We start from the raw sequence: 25,423 nt of genomic DNA, 5'->3' as shown, positions 1-25,423 counted from the left end.
ACGCGTTTCGAGGCCGTGCCTCTTCCTCAGAGCCTGGAGGCTCGAGATCTTGAGGGTCCATGTCCCCTGGGGGATTGAATGAAGATCTCGAGATCCAGGGCGTACTGTAGTCCCTTACAGCGCACTCCTTCCCCTCGTTTTGTATGTGTTCCTGTCCTCCCGGCACCTGTCCAGTTACTACTGCCCCTTTCCTATGGCTCCATCCTAGTATCGCACTACTCTCATTTCCTTTTGAGGGGTCCACACGCATATGCTGGCAAGCACAAGTATAGGCTGGCGTATGTGCCCCCCCCCCCTCCATGTGCGTGTGTGTGTGGTTGTGCATAGAAACATGCACGTACATACACACACTGATTTATATACCATCTTCTCTTCCCCCCTTAATATATCTCAAGAGTATAGTCTTCAGTATAGGTCCCACACTTAATGTTCTGTACTGGCTTACTGAGTTAAGTTTCCCAAATTCTCCAAGGTTTGTTTGTAGAGGAGGTATAGCACGCACAAATTCGCTTTAAAGGTTCTACACGCTATATTCAACGAGTCACATTATATGCACACATATATTTACCGTATATACTCGAGTATAAGCCGACCCGAGTATAAGCCAAGGCCCCTACTTTCACCACAAAAAGATGGGAAAAATCATTGACTCGAGTATAAGCCTAGGGTGAGAATGCAGGGCGGCGGGCATGATACAGGAGAATGCAGGGTGACTAGCATGGTGCAGGAGAATGCAGGGTACTGGCATGGTGCAGGAGAATGCAGGGTACTGGCATGGTGCAGGAGAATGCAGGGTACTGGCATGGTGCAGGAGAATGCAGGGTACTGGCATGGTGCAGGAGAATGCAGGGTACTGGCATGGTGCAGGAGAATGCAGGGTACCGGCATGGTGCAGGAGAATGCAGGGTACTGGCATGGTGCAGGAGAATGCAGGGTACTGGCATGGAACAAGAGGATCCGGGGTTGAGGGCATACTACAGGAGATGCAGTGCTGTGGGCATGGTACAGCACTGCATCCCTTGTAGTGTGCCCGCAGCCCTGCATAATGGCAGGTAGTGAAGCTGTTTCACTTACCTGTTCCAGCGGCGCCTTCATTTTAAAAATGGCGCCACCCGGCGCCGACACGTCATTGCGCACGCGCCGCCGACGCTCGTATAATTTCGGCTATTCCCGGCCTCTACCGAGCGGCGGCGCGTGCGCGGTGACATGTATGCGACGGGCGGCGCCATTTTTAAAGCTTAAGCCCGTCGGAGCGGCCAGAGAATTTTTTTTTTTTCCTTGACTCGAGTATAAGCCGAGGGGGACGTTTTCAGCACAAAAAAATGTGTTGAAAAACTCGGCTTATACTCGAGTATATACGGTATATGGTTTTAACATAGATTTTATATAACGAATTATTTTAGTTCAGTATCTATATATATTTTTTATTCATCACTGTGTATATTGTAATTGGATATTGAGTATTTTTTTATACATTTTTTTATTTATTTATATATATATATGTGATTTTATCTTGGCTCAGTAAGTCACGTCATTGGTCCACTAGTGCCTATTAATTTTAATATTAATTTTAATTTTACTGTTCCAGGTTGTTATATCCGATGTATGTATGAATATTGTTACTGCTATTACAATCATGTGTGACTACCATTTTTTCCACTTTTTGGTGAGCTTTCCATATAATTCCCACCAGAGTGGATTCTTCATTGTGTACTTAAATATAAATTCTTCTTGATATGGTCCTCCGATCTGCTCCACTCTGGCCCGTATCGTATGGTATGGTTTGCACTATGTATGGGCGGAGCATACATGCGCCCTCCTCTTGCGGTCACTGTGGGAACAGCTTGCCGGGGACGCCATCGGATTGGACGGCTTCCCCCTATCTTCCGGATCAGGGAGTCGTGTTCCACCGCCCGGATAGTGAGACGGGCGGAAGTCGTCGCTGCCTGGACGGGCGGAAGTGATGTCATGCGGTGGTGCGCACGCCAGTTCCGGGATGAGCGGCGTGCGTTCCACCGCAGTTCCGCCGCTACAGTGTAACCGTTTTTAATATTCTGACAATCAAGCTAATGGCGGATACCACTAGACCACCAGGTAATGTGCCTAGTACTAGTATCTTCCCCTATTTCATGATAACCGATTACACCTGACAGTCCACAGTCTACCACATTAACCCCTAACAGTCCACAGTGCACTATTATAGTAGCCTTACACACTATCTACTTACAAAAAGAGTGTGTGTATGCACAGTTCTCTGGATGTGCATAAGCAATGGCCTGATTAATACCATGCGCTGGATTGTCCCAGTGTCACTGCACGAGGAGGATGCGATGTTTTGTTTGGTTTGGACCGAGACATGCACAGGTCTGTCTTATCAGATTAGCTTAAATGTATCATTTGGCATGTATGATTTTTTAAGAAGAGTCTACGATGAGTTGGGAAGTTTTGATGGATTTGACAGCTCACCAGTGGAGTAAATGGTCGCTTAGGGCTAGCCAATTGTAATTGTAATTGTAATTGTGATCTGCAATAGTTTTGGGCAATTAGCTGTGTAGTCACGCCCATCTGGGCGATATCTCCTCCCACATCCCCAAGGGCCATGTGGAGGCCTGGTCTTCCATACCATATTTAAACTACGGACTTGACCATGGCCTCCAGGCTCTGAGGAAGAGGCACGGCCTCGAAACGCGTCAGCCCTCTGCTTCCAGTAAAGACGTTGATCCTCTGGCATGAGGCAGATTTATGGAATTGATGTGTCTGAATTTCACGATTGTTTGTGAGTAGCTGATTTTAATTTTTAATTTAATAAACTCGCTGAGGATAATGCGCTAGGCTGGTGCGCCCTTTTCTTTGCTTTGTATTTTCACTGACTTTGTATAGCCTGTGGTTGGAAATGGCTATAGGTTTTCCATACCCAAGTATCATCTAAAATCTCTTTTACATTAAGAAGTAATATCCTCCATTCCCAAAAAAAAAATATATATATATTTTGTAAATGGCTACAACTCATTGATGACATCTATAATGTATAGTAGAGGTTATATGACCCCCAGTGAAGCATGTGATAGGAAGATATTGTGTTATTTGATATCTTCTGTGATATAATGTTGTGCTGTTTTCCACAGGGTCTGAAGAGCAGTTTTGCATCAGAGGTATTGATCCGCGACGGACCTAACGAGCTCAAACCTCCAAAGGGCACCCCAGAATACGTAAAGTTTGCTCGTCAGCTGGCCGGAGGGCTGCAGTGCCTGATGTGGGTGGCAGCTGTCATCTGTCTCATTGCATTTGGCATCCAGGCCTCACAAGGAGACCAGACCGCTGCGGATAATGTGAGTGATGGCCAGCAGCAGGAAATTACCTTTAGCCTAATTTAGCATTATAGCATAAAGATCTGTGCTTGGACTTCACCCTTATTTTTCCTACTGAAATTCACAGTTCACCTCAGAATGGTAATTGGTTGTTATGACATGTATGACCTTATTAATGGGAAGAACAAGGAAAGAAAAATCTCAGCAACCGCACACCATACAAGCCCAGTGTGTTAAAGGTGATAACAGTCTCAGTCTAACTCCAGGCCGCTCCCCCAACATGTTTCGTCCAACCCATAGGGCTTAGACATTAGATTATTAATGGGAAAATCCAAACAAATAACTTTTTAAAACCCAACTTTGAGCAAAACTTTTTTTAATGTATTTGGACATAGTGGAGAAGGAATGTGTCTCTGTCAAATTTTACTTGCAATCTGTGACCCCCAACTGGGAGATTTTCCATTACTTCCTGTCCCTGTGACACTAGTACAAAATAATGGGGGGCTCCCGGGCTAGGAAGACATAGACCGCAAAAAACATGGTAGGAAGTTCTAATCCTTCCCAACGCTACTAAAAATGTGTTTGTGTTCCCATTGGAGAGATTTCCATTATTTCCTCTCCTGACAGGAACTGAGGGAAAATCTTCCCAGTAGGGACACAGACAACCCCAACGTAGGCTCCAACTTTTTCCTGCTCTACCCAAAACAAAATAATAAATTTGAACTCATATGCTTTAAATCATCAAAATGGAATGCAATTGGCTATACAGTATATTCATCTCATTGTTCATGGCTTCCAAACAACAAACTAGCCATTATATACAATGCAGTTCCACCAAACTATTGGAGGCTATTTCTATTAATAATTCAGTACCCATCTTCAGTCATAGAGGGAACAATTTGTACATTATAACCTTAAGCATGCAGGTTCCACCTCAATGCAGAAAATGAAGAACCAAAGAAGTCCACGTGTAACAGGGTGTTAGGGTCACATTGTTTCCTTCTAGTAAGATTTCAGGTTTAGTTTTCAAACCACTAGATGCCCCCGTCGATCCATAGTTTCTTAACTGGAATTGTTTTGCCAGGGAAGTATTTCTCTTTTGTTCTGGCTTTCAGGAGAACTCAGGCCTCCAGTGACACTGCTGGTGTAATTCTCACTTTCTACAACTAGATGTCTCACTAGCAAGGCTGGCCCTACCATGGGTCCCGCTGGGTCCATTGGACACAGGCAGAACTTTGAGAGGGGCAGCAAATTGAACCGTGGCCACCTCTCCTTTTCTTCTATTTACCAAGCAAATTAATGCCTAAGATTTTTTTCCAGCAGTTTTGTGTGTCATGATGAAAAGTGCCCCCCGGGCCGCTCCGCCTTCCCCCATACTGCCCTTGCCTGCCCCTATAATACCCTAGCCTGTCTAAATACTACCCTAGCCTGTCCATACACTACCCTACCTATATACTATCCTATCCTGCCCCTATACTACCCTAGCCTGCCTATACACTATTCTATTCTGCCCCTATACTACCCCAGCCTATCCATATACTACCCTAGCCCACCCCATACTACCCTAACCTGTCCATATACTGCCCTAGCCTGTCCATTTACTGCCCTAGCCTGCCCCTATACTATCCTAGCCTGCCCCTATACTACCCTAGCCTGTCCATATACTACCCTAGCATGCCCCATACTACCCTAGCCTGCCCATATACTACCCTAACCTGCCCCTATACTACCCTAGTCTGCCCCTATACTGCTCTAGCCTGCCCCTATACTACCCTAGCCTGTCCATATACTACCCTAGCCTGTCCATATACTACCCTAGCCTGCCCCTATACTACCCTAGTCTGCCCCTATACTGCTCTAGCCTGCCTATATACTATCCTATTCTGCCCCTATACTACCCTTGCCCACCCCATACTACCCTAGCCTGCCCCTATACTACCCTAGCCTGCCCATATACTACCCTAGCCTGCCCCTATATTACCCTAGTCTGCCCTATACTGCTCTAGCCTGTCCATATATTACCCTAGCCTGTCCCTAAACTACCCTTGCCTGCCCCTATACTACCCTAGTGTGCCCCTATACTGCTCTAGCCTGTCCATATATTACCCTAGCCTGTCCATATACTACCCTAGCCTGTCCATATACTACCCTAGCCTGCCCCTATACTACCCTAGTCTGCCCCTATACTGCTCTAGCCTGCCTATATACTATCCTATTCTGCCCCTATACTACCCTTGCCCACCCCATACTACCCTAGCCTGCCCCTATACTACCCTAGCCTGCCCATATACTACCCTAGCCTGCCCCTATATTACCCTAGTCTGCCCTATACTGCTCTAGCCTGTCCATATATTACCCTAGCCTGTCCCTAAACTACCCTTGCCTGCCCCTATACTACCCTAGTGTGCCCCTATACTGCTCTAGCCTGTCCATATATTACCCTAGCCTGTCGATATACTACCCTAGCCTGTCCATATACTACCCTAGCCTGCCCCTATACTACCCTAGTCTGCCCCTATACTGCTCTAGCCTGCCTATATACTATCCTATTCTGCCCCTATACTACCCTTGCCTGCCCCTATACTACCCTAGTGTGCCCCTATACTGTTCTAGCCTGTCCATATATTACCCTAGCCTGCCCCTATACTACCATAGCCTGTCCATATATTACCCTAGCCTGCCCCTCTTGGAATTAAACATAATGTTATGTCATATAATGTTGCATACAGACAAGGTGCTGTTGCATGTACATTTGACTTCCTGACTAAAAATGTAATTTTAGTTTTTATTATCATGATATAAAATAATGGATGTGGGGGGCCTTTTGGTGGGAGTGATTTTTTTGTGGGGGTGGGAGGGACAGCATTTCATTCTTGGACCCAGGCAGCACAGTGTCTTGGGCCAGCCCTGCTCACTAGATATTAACACCCTGTTACATACACAGGTCATTTTGGTGGTCTAGCTTCTGGCTGGAGTTCTCCTTTAACCGAAGTCCTAACGCCCGCCATGTGGTTCTATGTCTGACCCTATCTCTGCTTCCATCTTTGTCTAGCTGTACTTGGCCGTCGCTCTGATAGCTGTGGTCGTGGTCACCGGCTGCTTCGGCTACTACCAGGAATTCAAGAGCACCAACATCATTGCCAGTTTCAAGAACCTTGTACCCCAGGTAGACATAACCGATACGGAATTTGAATGTTACTAAAATTAGAAAAAGGAAACTTAAATTTTTAAAAAAAGTGATTTTAAGTGAAAAAAATACTCATAACACTCAATACAAATAATTAGATCTTTGATTTTTGGCATCAAGTATATTGTCCAATCACTATTGTAGGTTAAAGGAGGCTCATGAGTGACAAGGAATCCTCCTATAAATTCTTATCATTGGCTCCATCTAGTGGCCATAATGTCATATTTCCTGATTCAGTCTATTCAGTATGAATGAATAATATGAAACAAGCGATGATTGTGACACAATGTAGCAAACACCGACATGGGAATTTCCCCAAAATGGCTGTGAGCATGATTTTGTTGGTACATGGAGTGTGCATGCCAATTTAATGCTCATTAATCAGATCTCAGTTAACAAGTCAGCTTACCAGAAAAACAAAAACACACACACACACAAAAACACACAAAAAAATTAACAAACACCGTACCACAGTACACATATATATATTATCTAACTACCGGTATATCCTGTTGTCATGAAGTAGTCATGAGAAAATGAACTCTGAAAGTATAGAAATCCTTGAGAGGTATTATGATTGAATGATGCAATGGCTCCCCCTACAGGCAGAATACAATATAGATGCACTGTATTTACTACTGAAAAACTTTAAATTGTACTGCCCTAAGATTGACTTGACAAAAAAGATGTACAAAATGTTTCCCAAAAATCCTTGCTTGCTTTCTGGAAAAGTTTGCTTTAGGCTCCGTTCACATCTAGGCGTTTTGGGGCGTTTTTGGGGCGTTTTTCTGCTCTAGGATCAGCTCTCAAAACGCCCAACAAGACAAATCCTATTCATTTCAATGGCCCCTGTTCACATCTGAGCGTTTTGACGCTGTAAGCAAAACGCCCAACGCTCAAAAAAGTACATGAGCTTCTTTTTGGGCAGATTACAGGCGTTTTCCATTGGTCTCTATTCAATCAAAAAACGCCTGCACAAAAAACGCCTGTAAATTGCGGTAAAAATCGCGGTAAAATCGCGGTAAAAACCGCTACGCTCAGGTGTGAGGCTGCATTCACATGTCAGCGTTTGGATCGCGGGCAGAATCGCCGCGATTCCGCCCGCTATCCGGAGATTTTTGCAAATCGCGGGACGCCTGTGCGTTGCCTGTGATTTGAAATAGCACCCCAAACGCTGAGCGATGTTGCCGCAATTTCCACCTGCCGAATCGCGGTAACATCGCGCAAAGAAAATTGCGGGACGCAATACGCTCCAAAGAAGCTCTTGTACTTTTTTGGGCGTAAAGCGTCCCGCGATTTTTTTTGCGCGATGTTACCGCGATTCGGCAGGCGGAAATTGCGGCAACATCGCTCAGCGTTTGGGGTGCTATTGCAAATCACGGGCAACGCACAGGCGCCCCGCGATTTGCAATAATCTCCGGATCGCGGGCGGAATCGCGGCGATTCTGCCCGCGATCCAAACGCTGACATGTGAATGCAGCCTGAATGTAGCCAATATCATTTGGTTATTTAGCTTAAAATAACATAATATTTAAGTTTTTGATGGATGCAATCGAGTTAAAGCCCTGAGAGCCTCTCTTCTATCTCTGGGATTCTTTTGGTTAGATCTCTGCACACATGCCCGTTATGAGGGGTTCCCACCATCCCTGTGCTGAGTTCCCGGGTCTGTACACCTGCTGTGCCCATTATGAGGGGTTCCCACCATCCCTGTGCTGAGCTCCCAGGTCTGTACACCTGTTGTGCCCATTATTAGGGGTTTCCACCATCCCTGTTCTTAGTTCCCGGGTCGGTACACCTGTTGTGCCCATTATTAGGGGTTCCCACCATCCCTGTTCTTAGTTCCCGGGTCAGTACACCTATTGTGCCTATTATGAGGGGTTCCCACCATCCCTGTGCTGAGCTCCCAGGTCTGTACACCTGTTGTGCCCATTATTAGGGGTTCCCACCATCCCTATTCTTAGTTCCCAGGTCGGTACACCTGCTGTGCCCATTATGAGGGGTTCCCACCATCCCTCTACTGAGTTCCTGAGTCTGTACACCTGCTTTGTCTATTATGAGGGGTCCCCACCATCCTTGTGCTGGGTTCCTGGATCTGCACACCTGCTGTGCCAATTATGAGGGGTTTCCACTATCCCTGTGCTAAGTTCTCGGGTCTGTACACCTGTTGTGCCCATTATAAGGGGTTCCCACCATCCCTGTACTGAGCTTCTGGGTCTGTACACCTGCTGTGCCCATTATGAGGGGCTCCCATCATCCCTGTGCTGAGTCCCTGGGTCTGTACACCTGCTGTGCCCATTATAAGGGGTTCCCACCATCCCTGTACTGAGCTTCTGGGTCTGTACACCTGCTGTGCCCATTATAAGGGTTCCCACCATCCCTGTACTGAGCTTCTGGGTTTGTACACCTGCTGTGCCCATTATGAGTGGTACCCACCATCCCTGTGCTGAGTTCCCGGGTCTGTACACCCGCTGCACCCATTATGATATAAACCTTCTGCAGTACCATCTTGTCCACCAGGGCAAGAATAAGGGGGAACTATTCCATTGATGACAATTGCGCCAAAGACAACTAAGAGGGAATTTACCTTACTTTGGAGAGATTTCCTCTCACTTCCTGTTGTTTATGGGGACAGGAAGTGAAGGAAAATCTCCTCAATGGCTCACAATTGGCTAAAAAATATGATGTGGTTTTTACCTATTCCGTACCCATCCAATAATTTCGAAAAAGTTGTCTTTTACTTTCATCACACCTTTTTTTTTGCTTCTAGCAAGCCACCGTTATACGAGATGGAGATAAGTCTCAGATTAACGCCAACCAGCTGGTGGTCGGAGATCTTGTGGAAATTAAAGGTGGAGACCGTGTACCTGCTGATATTAGAATTATTACCGCACAAGGGTGTAAGGTGAGACTCTGCAACCACTTTGGGCATCTGATTTGCTCATCTAATCAAAAATTAGAAAAAGTCTGTGAAGGTCTGTCATGGACTTAGCGTTACAAAAAGTTCATAAAACTGGATCCTGTGGTCTTCTTTTAGGTGGACAATTCTTCTCTGACAGGGGAATCCGAGCCACAGACCCGATCGCCAGAATACACCCATGAGAGCCCCCTGGAAACAAGAAACATTGCTTTTTTCTCTACTATGTGTCTAGAAGGTAAGAAACTCCTACAAGGCACGGGCGTAACTACAGGGGCCCCATGCTTCAGGGGCCTGTGCGGCTCCCCTGTACACCTGGATGAACAAAAGGTTATCCTCAGCCTAAGCCCCCTTAAAGGAGGAGGTGCCACATCCCGGATAAGCAAATACAACAAGAGAAAGGGGTTCCCCTAAGGGGTTGGGACTTTTTAGGCACTCAGATGGGTGTAATACAAGTAAAGTAGTAGAGTATGTTTAAAAAAATATAACAAATATTTTATTAACAAAGAGTCTAAAAACAGCAAATGGGTACATAGAATATACACATGCAGAAAATACGATACAATGCAGCAACAGAGACGTGCAAGTAAGTTCACACCGAAATACCCAACACGTTTCGAAGCTATTCGCTTCTTCTTCAGGGGTAATGTAAAATATTGCACATAACTCTTTGTGAGGCCTCTGTCTGTATTAGAAGAGATTCTGCATGTATGGATTTAAAATCAATTCGGCAGGCTCAGCATTCTCTCTGTGTGTCCACTAGGGGGTGTAGAGCAAAAATAGGTGCGTACAAGGTCACCGAGACCTGTATTTAGAGGGGTGAACCCCTTTCACAGTTGTGTGTGGAGCTCACACAAACCCATCCAGGGGGAACTGTGTGCGGCTGGAGTCCAAATCAAAACAGGCTCAGGTGTAGAAAAGGGTAAGAAGGCTGTTTCAATTAGGTTCAGAGAGTCCAAGGAGAAGCCAGACCGACGTGTTATCGTGACAGAAGCACGGTGGAATGATTGTCACTGGCTTCTCCTTGGACTCTCTGAACTGGAGACTCTTTTGCCCTGGCCAGGTCTTGAACCGGGATTCAGTCAGTAAGTAGAGAGTATCTGGAGCTGGGCTTCAGCTTGGAATGGGGGTCAGGAGGAGGAATGGGAGAGTGGGAGGGGCGGAGAGGAAAAGTGGGAGGGGGGCCGAGTCGCTGCACCATGGGCTTCTGGTTTGTACTTGCCCCCTGGGCCGAAAGTTGCAAGTCTGCCCCTGACCCCAGCAACAATAAACCATTGCCAGAAACAATAGATCTTTCAGAAACCAGCATCAATCGACCCTCTAGCAGCAAGCAACGATAGACCCCTCCCTCACTATTAGATCCCTCCCAGCAAGAATTGACCCCTGAGGAACATAAGACTCCTCTGGCAACAACAACCCCCCCCCCCCCATAGTACCAATAGATTCCCCAGCAACAATGGGTTCCCTGCAACAAATCCCCACTAGCAACAATAGATTCCCCCAGCAGTCTGCATCAATAGACCGCCCAACACACTCCAGCACCCCTTGCCATTACATAAAATCAGTGCTGGAGGTGTCGGAACTGTGTCCCCCCGAGTTCCCCCTGACATAAGCCCTGTATAGAGGTATAGGACTCTAGGATTTAGATCTAAGAGATAAAGGCATGAGGTGTTAAGCTATAACCAACTTTTGTTGCTTGGTTTGGTAGGTACAGCCACAGGAATTATTATTAATACCGGTGACCGAACCATCATTGGCTGCATTGCCAGCTTGGCTTCCGGAGTGGGTAATGAGAAGACCCCCATTGCCATTGAGATTGAGCACTTTGTGGACATCATCGCAGGGCTGGCTATCTTCTTCGGTGGTACCTTCTTTATCGTTGCTATGGTCATCGGCTACCCCTTCCTCAGGGCTATGGTCTTCTTTATGGCCATCGTGGTGGCGTACGTCCCTGAAGGTCTCTTGGCCACTGTCACAGTAAGTGGACTCGACTTACTCCAAATAAATGAAATATGAGATGACCAAGTGATGGTGTTAGTGTTTAGGATTGAAATAATAATATACAGTAGTATATAGTTCATTTTATTTTCACTCGTATTGTCCTTCTCCATTGCTTTGTTGGCTTCAACTACCCTTACATGTGAAAAAAAGTAAAAAAAAAGGTCAATGTGCTTGTGCTTTCTGGTTCCTATTCAGCTTTGGGGTCACTGACACTTCTCTATGCTCCATCAGGTGTGTCTGTCTCTCACAGCAAAACGACTTGCCAGAAAGAACTGTGTTGTGAAGAACCTTGAAGCTGTGGAGACCCTCGGGTCCACTTCGGTCATTTGCTCGGACAAGACGGGAACCTTGACCCAGAACCGAATGACTGTGTCTCACTTGTGGTTTGACAATCAGATTCATACAGCTGACACCACTGAAGATCAGTCAGGTAACCATCTTAACCACTTTTCCTTGGCATCCTAAAAGTTGGCACTAGACTTGGCTACCTGTGGGTAAAAGTGGTCTTGAGTCTTGGATTTGAGGAGTCTCAACACTCAACATTCTAAATCAAGCTCAGATTACGCATATTTTTGGTTATTAGTCAAATCATAGGTTACAAGCGCTTTCGTTGTCACCACAATGATTCCTAGAGATAATTTTATATGTTCTACATTTCAGGACAAAGCTTTGACCAAACATCGGATACATGGAGAGCTCTAAGTAAGGTGGTCACTCTTTGTAATCGTGCCTCTTTCAAGGGTGGACAGGATGGAGTACCTGTACCCAAGGTAAATACTAATGAGCTCTAAGGTATGGAACATCCTTCCAACCTTAATATTAGCCTACTTGGACCAATATACCAGAGTTTATTCTGATATTAAGGTTTGCTACATATATATAAGAATATATAGATGTATCGGCATCCTAAATTTCATATAGCAATGGAAAAAATTGTTTGAGGCACTAAGGACTTTTATGGAATCAAAGAGGAAAGACTCACTGCTCAAGGTGGTATGAAAGCCTGATGACACACCGGTGCACGCCCCGGCTCGCCTCCGTGGATAATCAATAAAGAAAAAGGAACGGCTGCACTCCAGATGAAGTCAAAATCCAGATTTATTGACTGGACATCCCAATGTGACAATAGTGACAAGGTAGACGTGTTTCACACACTACAATGTGTGCTTAATCATTACCTGGGTCCTATAAAGGACTTTTATGGTACCGCAAAGACTTATAACTCCATAATTTTGTTAAAAAATATACATTTATTGGTTTATACACATGTTAAAAACAACCACCCATAAGAAGGGGGAAATATAGACAAGACATATAGTGGTGAATTAGTCCACAAACGGCACCTAGGCCATTGGATTAAAACTAAACCAAAAGATTTAAATATTGAAAATTCCTATATGATCAATTAGAATGTTCGTGTGGTTCCTCATACAGAGGGACCACTGGTCCACCTTCAATTATACTCTACAAGTTTCGTGGAAGATCCGCTTCATCAGGAGTGCTATTCAGGAGGAATTGATCTATAAGAAAATACAGATCATAAGCAACACATAACACATATAACATAATATAAATCCACCGATATAAACAATTAAATAACTCTTACAACATCTCATACAAGTTCATAACCTAAAGCTAAATATCCCAATCCCTTCTCACAATTACGGCCCAACCCAATTCGGTGAGAGATATCTCCCACCTTCTTATGGGTGGTTGTTCTTACCATGTGTAAAAACCAATAAATATATTTTTTTAAACAAAATTATGGAGTTGTAAGTCTTTGCGGTACCATAAAAGTCCTCAGTGCCTCAACCAATTTTTTCCAGAGTTTATTTTGGATATATTGATGACATAGACCAGCGGTCTTCAAACTAGGGCCCTCCAGTTGTTCAGGAACTATAATTCCCATCATGCCTAGTCATGTCTGTGAATGTCAGAGTTTTACAATACTTCATGGGATGTGTAGTTCCGCAACAGCTGGAGGGCCGTAGTTTGAGGATCCCTGACATAGACCAACCTTTCTCAACCATTTCAACAGAAGAGAAACCATTGAAATAACTTTTCGGGCTCAGGGAACCTCTACTAAAATTACTATATCTAGAACTCATGATACATTAGTGTGATGGTCAGTGGGAAGAATGATGCTTACATTTGTGGTCCTTGGGAAGAATTCCCCCCTTTCAGACAGCTAAAATGATCAATGGTGCCAGTGGGAACCTATCGAAGAGGCAGAAATTGCTCATTGCTCAAAGAACCCCTAGCAACCTTTGGAGGAACCTTAGGGTTCCATGGTTGAGAAACCCTGACATACAGTAGTTGTGAACCGAACAGATACTTAGCTTGTCAGTTCATTCCGAACTCATTAATAAATAGTGGTGTTTTGAGTTACGGGTACACAGGCCAAAACTGACTTGATATACAGCATGGCTGCCTATTCCAAAGTAGATTTTTATTAAAGAAAATTACATTTCCCTTGTTTCTGTTGGCTTTTGATGCATTATTTTAAAAGTCTTTCACATAGTAACATATGTCAGACTAATATCTTTGAAATTTGATGGCGAGATAGTTGGTGTTGAAGCCCGTCTATTACTCAATCCCCTACCTGGCATGTTATGTTGCTAAAATATGAGAATTCAGACTGACCAACCCTTATGTACTCTTCAGCGTATTGTGATTGGTGATGCCTCAGAGACCGCTTTGCTGAAATTCTCCGAGCTGACTGTTGGCAATGTCATGGAATACAGGGAACGCTTCAAGAAGGTGTCAGAGTTACCCTTCAACTCAACCAATAAGTTTCAGGTGAGTGGACAATTTTTCCGGCTTTCCTTCTCCCCATGACGTGGATTAGTCTGTAGTTTGTGGAAATGATCCCAGAGCATTTAACCGTCCAATCCCTGCAAATGGGAAACCCAAAAACTTTATCAAAGGAACTGAAACATATATTATCGTTCCAGGACAGAAGATCCAAAAGAGCACAAAGCCATGAAATAAAGGCTTAGACAGGGGTGTCAAACTCAATTTCATTGTGGGTCGCATTAGCATTATGGTTGCCCTCAAAGGGCTGGTTGTATCTGGAAGACTAAATGTCCAGAGAACCCCCCCACCACCACCATCAAAAGACAAGAGTCCCCACCCTCCCTCATATCACATGTGCTGCCGCTGGGAAAAAGCTGGGGGTGGAGCTTTGAAGCAGAAAGTGCTGGAGGAGGACCAGGGAAGCTGCTGGAGTATGCTGAATGCGGAGACCAGGGAAGTGCTACGACTACACAGAGAGGTAGAAGGAGTTCTGTCCTCCTCTCTGCTGCCAACTGCTGGGACGGGGGTAATGTCAGAGACTAGCCTCTCCACAGCTGCACGGGGAAGCGCAGGATGTGGCGGAGGAGTTCTGGCCTCCTCTCTGCTGCCGACCTCTAAGACGAAGGAATCCCAGAGGCGAGCCTCTAAAAAGCTGCATGGAGATGCGAGTTCTGGCCTCCTCTCTGCTGCCAACTGCTGGGACAGGGGTGATGTCAGAGACTAGCCTCTCCACAGCTGCACGGAGAAGTGCAGGATGTGGCAGAGGATTTCTGTCCTCCTTTTTGCTGCCGACCTCTAAGATGAAGGAATCCCAGAGGTGAGCCTCTCAAAAGCTGCATGGAGAAGCGAGTTCTGGCCTCCTTTCTGCTGCCAACTGCTGGGACGGGGGTGATGTCAGAGACTAGCCTCTCCACAGCTGCACGGGGAAGCGCAGGATGTGGCGGAGGAGTTCTGGCATCCTCTCTGCTGCCGACCTCTAAGACAAAGGAATCCCAGAGGCGAGCCTCTCAAAAGCTGCATGGAGATGCGAGTTCTGGCCTCCTCTCTGTTGCTGACCACTGAGACAAGGTGGGGGAGGGAATGAGGGGGTGTCGAGGCTGCAGGAGGGGTGGGAGGACCAAATGAAATGGCCTGGCGGGCCAGATTCTGCCCACAAGCCTTGTGTTTGACACATGTGGTTTAGGATATATATCCCGGTGCAGCAATGAAGGCTTTTTTTTCCCTTTAGGGGGTCAGCTAGCATCAAATGGTGTCTCCCATACACACAATGCTATTGCACAATTCCTAAAAAAACGAATAAAAATACTCAAAGGATTTTTACATTTCACATCATTAGGTTAAAGCTTACAATAGGGTGGGGCAAGTGGTACAAAAGGTAATAACTGTGAGGGATGAGCTGATGGAAGAATTAAAGGTTCAGGTGGAGGTAGGATAGGCTTCCCTGAAGAGATGAGCTTTCAGGGATTTCCTAAAGGTGTCCAGAGTAATGGGCCATACACACTATACAATTTTCTGAAGACTTTTTCCTTTAGACTTACCAAAACCATATAATATGAGGTCAAGTCACCGCTGACATCCGCTTCTTCATAGGGCTGCATGGAGCATCCGATCAGGTGCACCTGAAAAAAACGGGCAGGTGGACCTGATCGGAAAGTCCGTGTGAAAGGGGGCATTAGAGAAAAAGCAAAAGAGAATTTTTCATTGATAACTAAATTGAAATGTTTTCCTCTCCAGTTGTCCATCCATGAGCTCCAAGACCCTCTGGACCTGCGTTATCTTCTTGTCATGAAGGGAGCTCCAGAACGTATTTTGGAAAGGTGCTCCACCATCATGATCAAAGGACAGGAGCTCCCCCTGGATGAACAATGGCAGGAAGCTTTTCAGACAGCTTACATGGACCTCGGAGGACTGGGAGAGAGAGTGCTGGGTAAGGAAAGAACGAGAAGTCAACATGATCCTAAAAAATAAAAAAGAGTGAGGAATAGACATGTGCCATTCGTTTCGTTACAAATCAAAATTCCTACAAAATGTTTGTTATTCGAATGTATCTGAATTTCCGAATCACAATAGTAAAAAATTTCAACGGAACCGAAACAAAACAAATTATCCAAATTTACAGAGAGGGCACGATTGCACAATCTCTCTCTCTATATATATATTATATAGAGAGAGTTATTGAGTTATTGAGTAGAATAGAATAGAAAATAATAGAGTAAAACAGAACAAAATAAAATATAAAACAAAATAATAGAATAATATAGAATAGAAATTAAAAGACTGGAATAGAAAAGAATAGAATAAAAAAACCATAGAATAGAAAGAACATAACCTTTCAAAATTTGAGTTTTGAATAGAATAAAATAAAATAAAAAGAATATAACAAATTTCCGAAATTCAAATTTCGAAAAGAAATAAAATGAAACAAAACTAATTCCGAAAAGGAATTCAACAAATTGAACTAAATGAAATTGTTTAAGCAACAAATCGAAACAAAATAGATTTTTTGGTTCTGCACATGTCTGGGTGTGGCAGTAGGGGGCAGACCCTCCCGCTTAGCTCAGTGGCTTCTCTCGGTACCTGCAGAACGGAAGCCGGTAAGAATCTGCAGTAAACTCTGGTAGAGATAACCTGAAGGTATAATTGTTATTTTAGGATTCTGTCATCTGTACCTGAATGAGAAGGAATTCCCTCGCGGATTCAACTTCGACACCGAAGAAATGAACTTCCCCACCAGCGGTCTCTGCTTTGCCGGACTCATCTCTATGATTGACCCCCCCAGGGCCACCGTACCCGATGCTGTCATGAAATGCCGAACTGCTGGAATCCGAGTAAGGGGGGGAAAGATGGGGCTAATTTATGAAAAATAGCTGTGCTTTCCATAGCAGCCAATTAGAATCCAGTTTTCATCATCTAACCTGTTCTAGAAAAGAAATGTAAATTCTGGTTGGCTGCAATGGAAATGGAAAACTGTCACGTGGCCGCTTGCCTAAGGGGCTTTAATTCATCCATGAATTTTGCAATTTTATTTTGTAATTACGAGGGATAAACTTGATGCATTTGCGACTTAGGTCATCATGGTTACCGGAGATCATCCAATCACAGCCAAGGCCATTGCCGCCAGTGTGGGCATCATTTCTGAGGGCAGCGAGACGGTGGAGGACATTGCTGCTCGCTTGCGCATTCCCGTTGAGCAGGTCAACAAACGGTAAGAGCAGCGAGTTGACCGTACTCTTGGCGCCACGCTTTCATTAATAAAGTGAACCGGTTATGATGAAAACATGGGAGGTTCCATTATCGACTTCACTTTTAATGGTTCCATCTCCAGAACTTTCATCCCTTCTTCACGGCTTGGCGCTTTTCCACTGCATGGAACCAAATGGTTTGGCTCGCTTTTGCGCTTTTCCACTGCATGGTACCGCATGGTACGGTGTTGGAACGGTTCGGTACGGTACGGTATGGTACGGTTCGGTACGGTACGGTACGGTACGGCGGCGCTTTTCCACTACATGAACCGAATGGTACGACTCGCCTAAACAGTACCACCTTGGTTGTGGTTCCAAGAGGGCCGTACCGATACCATATCCCACAATCCTTTGCATGCAGCCTTGACTGTTTGTCACTACTAGCCACTGATTGGTCAGAGAATCGTTGTTATCCCACCCACTTACTACTTTAGTGGAAAAGCAAACCGTACCGAACCGTTCCAACACCGTACCATGTGGTACCATGCAGTGGAAAACCAAACCGAGCCAAGTAGGGCCAAGCAGGGCCGAGTGGAGCCGAGCCAGTACTTGCAGTGGAAAAGTGCCATTAGTGAACCGGAACCAGTTAAAGGGTCAGTCCACCCAAAACTGATATATTATTTTTGGTAGATGAGGCTCTTTTGGGGACTCTATAGGTGTGACCTCTGCACTGTGTCCATTATGAGGAGTTCCCACCATTCCTGTGTTGAGTTGCCGGGTGTCTACACCTGTTGTGCCCATCATGAAAGTCTCCCACCATCCCTGTGCTGAGTTCCCTGGTCTGTACACCCGCTGTGTCCATTATGAGGGGTTCCCACCATCCCTGTGTTGAGTTCCGGGTCTGTACACCTGCTGTGCCCATTATGAGGGATTCCCACCATCCCTGTGATGAGTTCCTGGGTCTGTACACCTGCTGTGCCCATTATGAGGGGTTCCCACCATCCTTGTGCTGAGTTCCGGGTCTGTACACCTGCTGTGCCCATTATGAGGGATTCCCATCATCTCTGTGTTGAGTTCCCAGGTCTGTACACCTGCTGTGCCTATTATGAGGGGTTCCCACCATCTCTGTGTTAAGTTCCCAGGTCTGTACACCCGCTGTGCCCATTATGAGGGATTCCCACCATCCCTGTGTTGAGTTCCCAGGTCTGTACACCTGCTGTGCCCATTATGAGGGGTTCCCACCATCCCTTTGCTAAGTTCTAGGGCCTGCACACCTGCTGTACCCATCATGAGGGTCTTCCACCATCCTTGTGCTGAGTTCCCTGGTCTGAACACCTGCTGTGCCCAATTAGAAGGATCTCCCACCATCCCTGTGCTGAATTCCCGGATCTTTACGCCTACTGTGCCCATCATCAGGGGTTCCCACCATCCCTACTGGATGTTTTATTTATTTTTTATCACGCTGAATGTAACACAAATGGTGGGAACACCGATGACTCCCAGCTGTACAGAAGTAGAGTCAGGATTTACGGCAGGGATATCTCGCTGTTGGGGTATTGAGGACGCCTAAGAAGCTAGGGGCTGACTCAATCCACTAGACTCAGTCTATAACTATAATATCACTTTTGGGTGGAGTGACACCTTAAGAACAAGGATAATAAAAGAATGTAAAAACAAATATATAAATCAGCATGATTCTTGTCTCGGCAGTGACGCTCGGGCTTGTGTCATCAATGGCGGTCAGCTGAAGGACATGTCTAGCGAGGAGCTGGTGGAGGCTCTTAAGCTGCACCCTGAGATGGTCTTTGCTCGGACTTCCCCCCAGCAGAAACTCATCATTGTGGAAAGTTGTCAGAAGCTGGTAAGTCATCACAGCCCACAATCTGTACATTGTTTTCTTTTACTTTACTTTGTATTCTAAAGCCTCGTACACACGCAACGATTGTTGGCCGACCGATTGGCCGTCTTTTGTCCAGTGTTGTTGTGTTGGTTGAAATGTGCTCTAGACTGCACACAAATTTTTTTGGCCAACAACAACCAACTTCAGAAGTGATGTCATGTGATGATTTACTTTCCGTGTGTTTTTTCTTCTCTGAGCATGCCCAGTCTTGCTCATCTGATTTTTGTCTGCCGAAATCTGTACTGACTGACGGAAAATCGGCCGTTGTGGTGATGGCCAACAAAAATTTTATAGCATGCACACCAGATTTTGTTCGGCCGAAAAGCCACAGTCGGTTGTCGGAATCATCATACTAACAAGCCGATAATCGGCCGATCGGACGTTGGCCGAAAATTCACGGCCAACAATCGTTGCGTGTGTACGAGGCATTAGTTGTTACAATGTTACTGATTGGCGGGAAGGATGAGACATGCCCAACCTCCGTTCTACAAAATTAAAATTGTCTTCTATTCCAGGGAGCCATTGTGGCCGTGACAGGGGACGGTGTCAATGACTCCCCCGCCCTGAAGAAGGCGGACATCGGCGTTGCTATGGGAATCGCTGGATCAGATGCTGCAAAGAACGCAGCTGACATGATCTTATTGGACGATAACTTTGCCTCCATTGTCACAGGAGTGGAACAAGGTGAGAGGAGGATACAATGTATCCTGTATATACAGTGGGTACTGAAAGTATTCAGACCCCCTTAAATTTTTCATTCTTTGTTATATTGCAGCCATTTGCTAAAATCATTTAAGTTCATTCTTCTTCCTCATGAATGTACACATAGCACCCCATACTGACAGAAAAACACAGAATTGTTGACATGAAGTGTAGTGTATTGGAAAGTTTAGTGTAGTGTGGTGGGCAGTGTAGTGGTTAGTGTAGTGTAGTTTAGTGGACAATATAGTGGTCAGTGTAGTGCAGTGGTTAGTGTGGTGTAGTGGTCAGTGTAGTGTAGTGTATATTGTAGTATTGTAGTGCAGTGGACAGTGTAGTGTAGTGGACAGTGTAGTGTAGTGGACAGTGTAGTGTAGTGGACAGTGTAGTGTAGTGGTCAGTGTAGTGTAGTGTATATTGTAGTATTGTAGTGTAGTGGACAGTGTAGTGTAGTGGACAGTGTAGTGCAGTGGACAGTGTAGTGTAGTGAACAGTGTAGTGCAGTGGACAGTGTAGTGTAGTGGACAGTGTAGTGTAGTGGTCAGTGTAGTGTAGTGTATATTGTAGTATTGTAGTGCAGTGGACAGTGTAGTGTAGTGTAATGGTCAGTGGAGAGTGAAGTGAAATGGTCATTGTAGTGGGTAGTGTAGTGGACACTGTAGTGAACAGTGTAGTGTAGTAGACAGTTTAGTGTAGTTTATTGGTCAGTGTAGTGTAATGGGCAGTGTAGTGTAGTGTAGTGGGCAGTGTAGTGGTCAGGTAGGAATCAGGTAGGTCATTGTAAGGGTCAGTGTCGTGGACAGGTAGGTCAGTGTAGTGGCCATTACAGGAATCGGGTATGTTAGCGTAGTGGACTGGTAGGTCAGTATAGGAATCAGGCTGGTCAGTACTATTGTAGGAAGGGACTCGGGGAGTGCTAAAAGTCTTTGCCTTGCCCAGGCGCTGACAACCCACGCTACGCCACTGCATGTGTCAGTCCTCCATTACTCTGAGACCTCCATGTGTCAGTCCTCCATTACTCTGAGACCTCCATGTGTCATTCCTCCATTACTCTGAGACCTCCATGTGTCAGTCCTCCATTACTCTGAGACCGCCGTGTGTCATTCCTCCATTACTCTGAGACCTCCATGTGTCATTCCTCCATTACTCTGAGACCTCCATGTGTCAGTCCTCCATTACTCTGAGACCTCCATGTGTCATTCCTCCATTACTCTGAGACCTCCATGTGTCAGTCCTCCATTACACTGAGACCTCCATGTGTCAGTCCTCCATTACTCTGAGACCTCCATGTATCTGTCCTCTATTACTCTGAGACCTCCATGTGTCAGTCCTCCATTACTCTGAGACCTCCATGTGTCATTCCTCCATTACTCTGAGACCGCCGTGTGTCATTCCTCCATTACTCTGAGACCTCCATGTGTCATTCCTCCATTACTCTGAGACCTCCATGTGTCAGTCCTCCATTACTCTGAGACCTCCATGTGTCATTCCTCCATTACTCTGAGACCTCCATGTGTCAGTCCTCCATTACACTGAGACCTCCATGTGTCAGTCCTCCATTACTCTGAGACCTCCATGTATCTGTCCTCTATTACTCTGAGACCTCCATGTGTCAGTCCTCCATTACTCTGAGACCTTCATGTGTCAGTCCTCCGCTACTCTGAGACCTCCATGTGTCATTCCTCCATTACTCTGAGACCTCCATGTGTCAGTCCTCCATTACTCTGAGACCTCCATGTGTCATTCCTCCATTACTCTGAGACCTCCATGTGTCATTCCTCCATTACTCTGAGACCGCCGTGTGTCATTCCTCCATTACTCTGAGACCTCCATGTGTCAGTCCTCCATTACTCTGAGACCTCCATGTGTCATTCCTCCATTACTCTGAGACCTCCATGTGTCAGTCCTCCATTACTCTGAGACCTCCATGTATCTGTCCTCTATTACTCTGAGACCTCCATGTGTCAGTCCTCCATTACTCTGAGACCTTCATGTGTCAGTCCTCCGCTACTCTGAGACCTCCATGTGTCAGTCCTCCATTACTCTTAGACCTTCATGTATCTGTCCTCTATTACTCTGAGACCTCCATGTGTCAGTCCTCCATTACTCTGAGACCTCCATGTGTCATTCCTCCATTACTCTGAGACCTCCATGTGTCAGTCCTCCATTACTCTGAGACCTCAACTTATCAGTCCTCCATTACTCTGAGACCTCCATGTGTCAGTCCTCCATTACTCTGAGACCTCCATGTGTCATTCCTCCATTACCCTGAGACCTCCATGTGTCATTCCTCCATTACTCTGAGACCTTCATGTGTCAGTCCTCCGCTACTCTGAGACCTCCATGTGTCAGTCCTCCATTACTCTTAGACCTTCATGTATCTGTCCTCTATTACTCTGAGACCTCCATGTGTCAGTCCTCCATTACTCTGAGACCTCCATGTGTCATTCCTCCATTACTCTGAGACCTCCATGTGTCATTCCTCCATTACTCTGAGACCTCCATGTGTCATTCCTCCATTACTCTGAGACCTCCATGTGTCAGTCCTCCATTACTCTGAGACCTCCATGTGTCAGTCCTCCATTACTCTGAGACCTCCATGTGTCATTCCTCTATTACTCTGAGACCTCCATGTGTCAGTCCTCCATTACTCTGAGACCTCAACTTATCAGTCCTCCATTACTCTGAGACCTCCATGTGTCATTCCTCAATTACTCTGAGACCTCCATGTGTCATTGCTCCATTACTCTGAGACCTCAACTTATCAGTCCTCTATTACTCTGAGACCTCCATGTGTCAGTCCTCCATTACTCTGAGACCTCCATGTGTCAGTCCTCCATTACTCTGAGACCTCCATGTGTCAGTCCTCCATTACTCTGAGACCTCAACTTATCAGTCCTCTATTACTCCAAGATCTCCACGTTTAAGTCCTCCATTACTCTGAGACCCCAACACATCACTGAACCCACAACACGTCAGCACTCTATTACTCTAAGATCTCCTTGTTTCAGTCCTCAATTTCTCTGAGCCTTCCATGTGTCAGTCCTCTATTAATCTGAGCCCCTTATGTGTTAGTTCTCCATTACTCTGAGACCTCCACATGTTAGTCCTCATTTACTCTTGAGACCTCAACACGTCAGTCTCCTATTTCTCTGAGACCTCCATGTGTCAGTCTTCAATTACTCTGAGACCTCCATGTGTCAGTCCTCCATACTGAGACCTAAACATGTCAGTTTACATTAAGAGCCCCACATTTCAGTTACTCTAAGATCTCCATTACTCGAAGATCTACTATTCTCTACTACTCTAAGATCTCCATGTGTCAGTCCTGCATTACTCTGAGACCCCCACACGTCAATCTTCTATTACCCTGAGACCCCCACGCGTCAATCTTCCATTACTCTGAGACCCGCACATGTCAGTCCTCTTTTACTCTAAGATCTCCATGTCTCAGACCTCCATTATTCTGAGGCCTCCATGTGTCAATCATCCATTGCTCTCCATGTATCAGTATTATGTGTCAATCTTCCAAGACCTCTATGTGTCAGTATACTGTCACCATAACCCCGCCCCCCCTTCCTCCCCAAAGCACCAACGTGTCCCTGTTCTGGGGCTCCCAAGTGTTAGGCTTCCATTGCTTTTGGCCTAAACATGTAAGCCCAGGGCTTTCAGCGGGAACGCGGGGGAACGCAGTTCCGGCACCTCCAATGGGTGCTGGAGGGGCTACTGATGCTGGCTGCTGGGAGATCTATTGTTGCTGGATGGGGATCTATTTTTGCATGGAAATCTATTGTTGCTGGTGGAGGATCTTTTGATACTGAGGGTTAATTGTTGCTAGAAGGGATCTACTGTTTAGGGAGGGGTCCACTGTTGCTGGCTGCTAGGGAGTCTATTGATGTTGGCTGCTGGGAGATCTTTTGCTGCTGCTGGGGGTCTATTGCTGCTGGGGGGGGGGGGTATCTATTTTATTGCTTTTCTTGTTATTATAACCTAATCCTATACATTCCAATACAAAATTATACTTGGCTCTATATTCTCTAAAAGGGACTGTACTGGAAGCTGGGTAGGGGGTGGAACCAAGGGTCAGTGCTCGGAGGTTGGAAGGGGTGGAACCAAGGGTCAGTGCTCGGAGGTTGGAAGGGGTGGAACCAAGGGTTAGTGCTCGGAGGTTGGAAGGGGTGGAACCAAGGGTCAGTGCTCGGAGGTTGGAAGGGGTGGAACCAAGGGTCAGTGCTCGGAGGTTGGAAGGGGTGGAACCAAGGGTCAGTGCTCGGAGGTTGGAAGGGGTGGAACCAAGGGTTAGTGCTCGGAGGTTGGAAGGGGTGGAACCAAGGGTCAGTGCTCGGAGGTTGGAAGGGGTGGAACCAAGGGTCAGTGCTCGGAGGTTGGAATGGGTGGAACCAAGGGTTAGTTGCTCGGAGGTGGGTAGGGGGCGGAGACACAAAGTAACTTAGAAGGGGGAGTTCCTGCACCTATTCTCTGAGAAAAAAAGCCCTGTGTAAGCCTACTGTCACTTTGGCTCCCCAAGCCACAATGTGTCATTACCCTGGGCCCTCATGTATCAGTGTGCCATTGTTTTGTGGCCCCCCAATTGTCAGTCTTTTGTACAATCTGTACAGCATTAAGTAAAACTTAGAGAAAATTTTTCTTATTAAACCTAAAAAATCCTTTTTGGTTTCTCCAGGACGTTTGATCTTTGACAATTTGAAGAAGTCCATTGCCTACACTCTGACCAAGAACATTCCGGAACTGGCCCCATATCTGATCTACATCACGGCCAGTGTCCCTCTACCTCTGGGCTGCATCACCATCCTCTTCATTGAGTTGTGTACTGATATTGTGAGTATTGTCTGGTACCATAAACTGCATCACATCCCCCCTAATCCCCTGACATATGTCTGCAATCTGTAAGACCCAGACTAAGAGGGATGCAGTAGAAAGGCCTCATCAGCACAGTGAGGATTACATGCTTAGAATATTTTCAGGTTGTCTGTACAATGCTCAATATACCTAAAGTGATTCCAGCAATCTGAGCATCGCACGTCACAAACCTGAAGTTTGCCGGAGACCTACACTATATTGTCAAAAGTATTGGGACGCCTGCCTTTACATGAACTTTAATGGCATCCCAGTCTTAGTCCGTAGGGTTCAATATTGAGTTGGCCCACCCTTTGCAGCTATAACAGCTTCAACTCTTCTGGGAAGGCTGTCCACAAGGTTTAGGAGAGTGTCTATGGGAATGTTTGACCATTCTTCTAGAAGCGCATTTGTGAGGTCAGGCACGGATGTTGAAGAGAAGGCCTGGCCCAATCTCCGCTCTAATCAAGGGAGGACTGGTCCAGGGGGCCCACTCTGATGCTCCGTAAAAAGGCTGCACTGCTTCTGCCACAGACATGCCTAAAGGATTCCTGGTGAAGAGAAGTAAAAAGTCCCCAC

The 25,423-nt window shown here is 45.9% G+C and overlaps 1 protein-coding gene across 1 annotated transcript in view; it reads left to right on the top strand.

Annotated features, from left to right (window-relative positions):
- The window catches only part of ATP4A (ATPase H+/K+ transporting subunit alpha), a 59,810-nt gene that overhangs the window by 18,018 nt on the left and 16,369 nt on the right, over positions 1-25,423 (top strand). The window contains exons 4-17 of the mRNA XM_082273604.1: positions 3,126-3,329; positions 6,361-6,474; positions 9,263-9,397; positions 9,530-9,647; positions 11,118-11,386; positions 11,642-11,840; positions 12,071-12,180; positions 14,075-14,209; positions 15,941-16,133; positions 16,859-17,034; positions 17,275-17,411; positions 19,099-19,249; positions 19,804-19,972; positions 24,672-24,826. Of these exons, the coding sequence (XP_082129730.1) occupies positions 3,126-3,329; positions 6,361-6,474; positions 9,263-9,397; positions 9,530-9,647; positions 11,118-11,386; positions 11,642-11,840; positions 12,071-12,180; positions 14,075-14,209; positions 15,941-16,133; positions 16,859-17,034; positions 17,275-17,411; positions 19,099-19,249; positions 19,804-19,972; positions 24,672-24,826 (2,265 nt within the window). The remainder of the gene's footprint in view (positions 1-3,125; positions 3,330-6,360; positions 6,475-9,262; positions 9,398-9,529; positions 9,648-11,117; positions 11,387-11,641; positions 11,841-12,070; positions 12,181-14,074; positions 14,210-15,940; positions 16,134-16,858; positions 17,035-17,274; positions 17,412-19,098; positions 19,250-19,803; positions 19,973-24,671; positions 24,827-25,423) is intronic.

Source organism: Pelophylax lessonae, assembly GCF_965119305.1.
Source record: "Pelophylax lessonae genome assembly, chromosome: 12".
In the NCBI taxonomy this organism is placed as follows: domain Eukaryota; kingdom Metazoa; phylum Chordata; class Amphibia; order Anura; family Ranidae; genus Pelophylax; species Pelophylax lessonae.
This window is presented reverse-complemented; position numbering and strand designations above follow the sequence as displayed.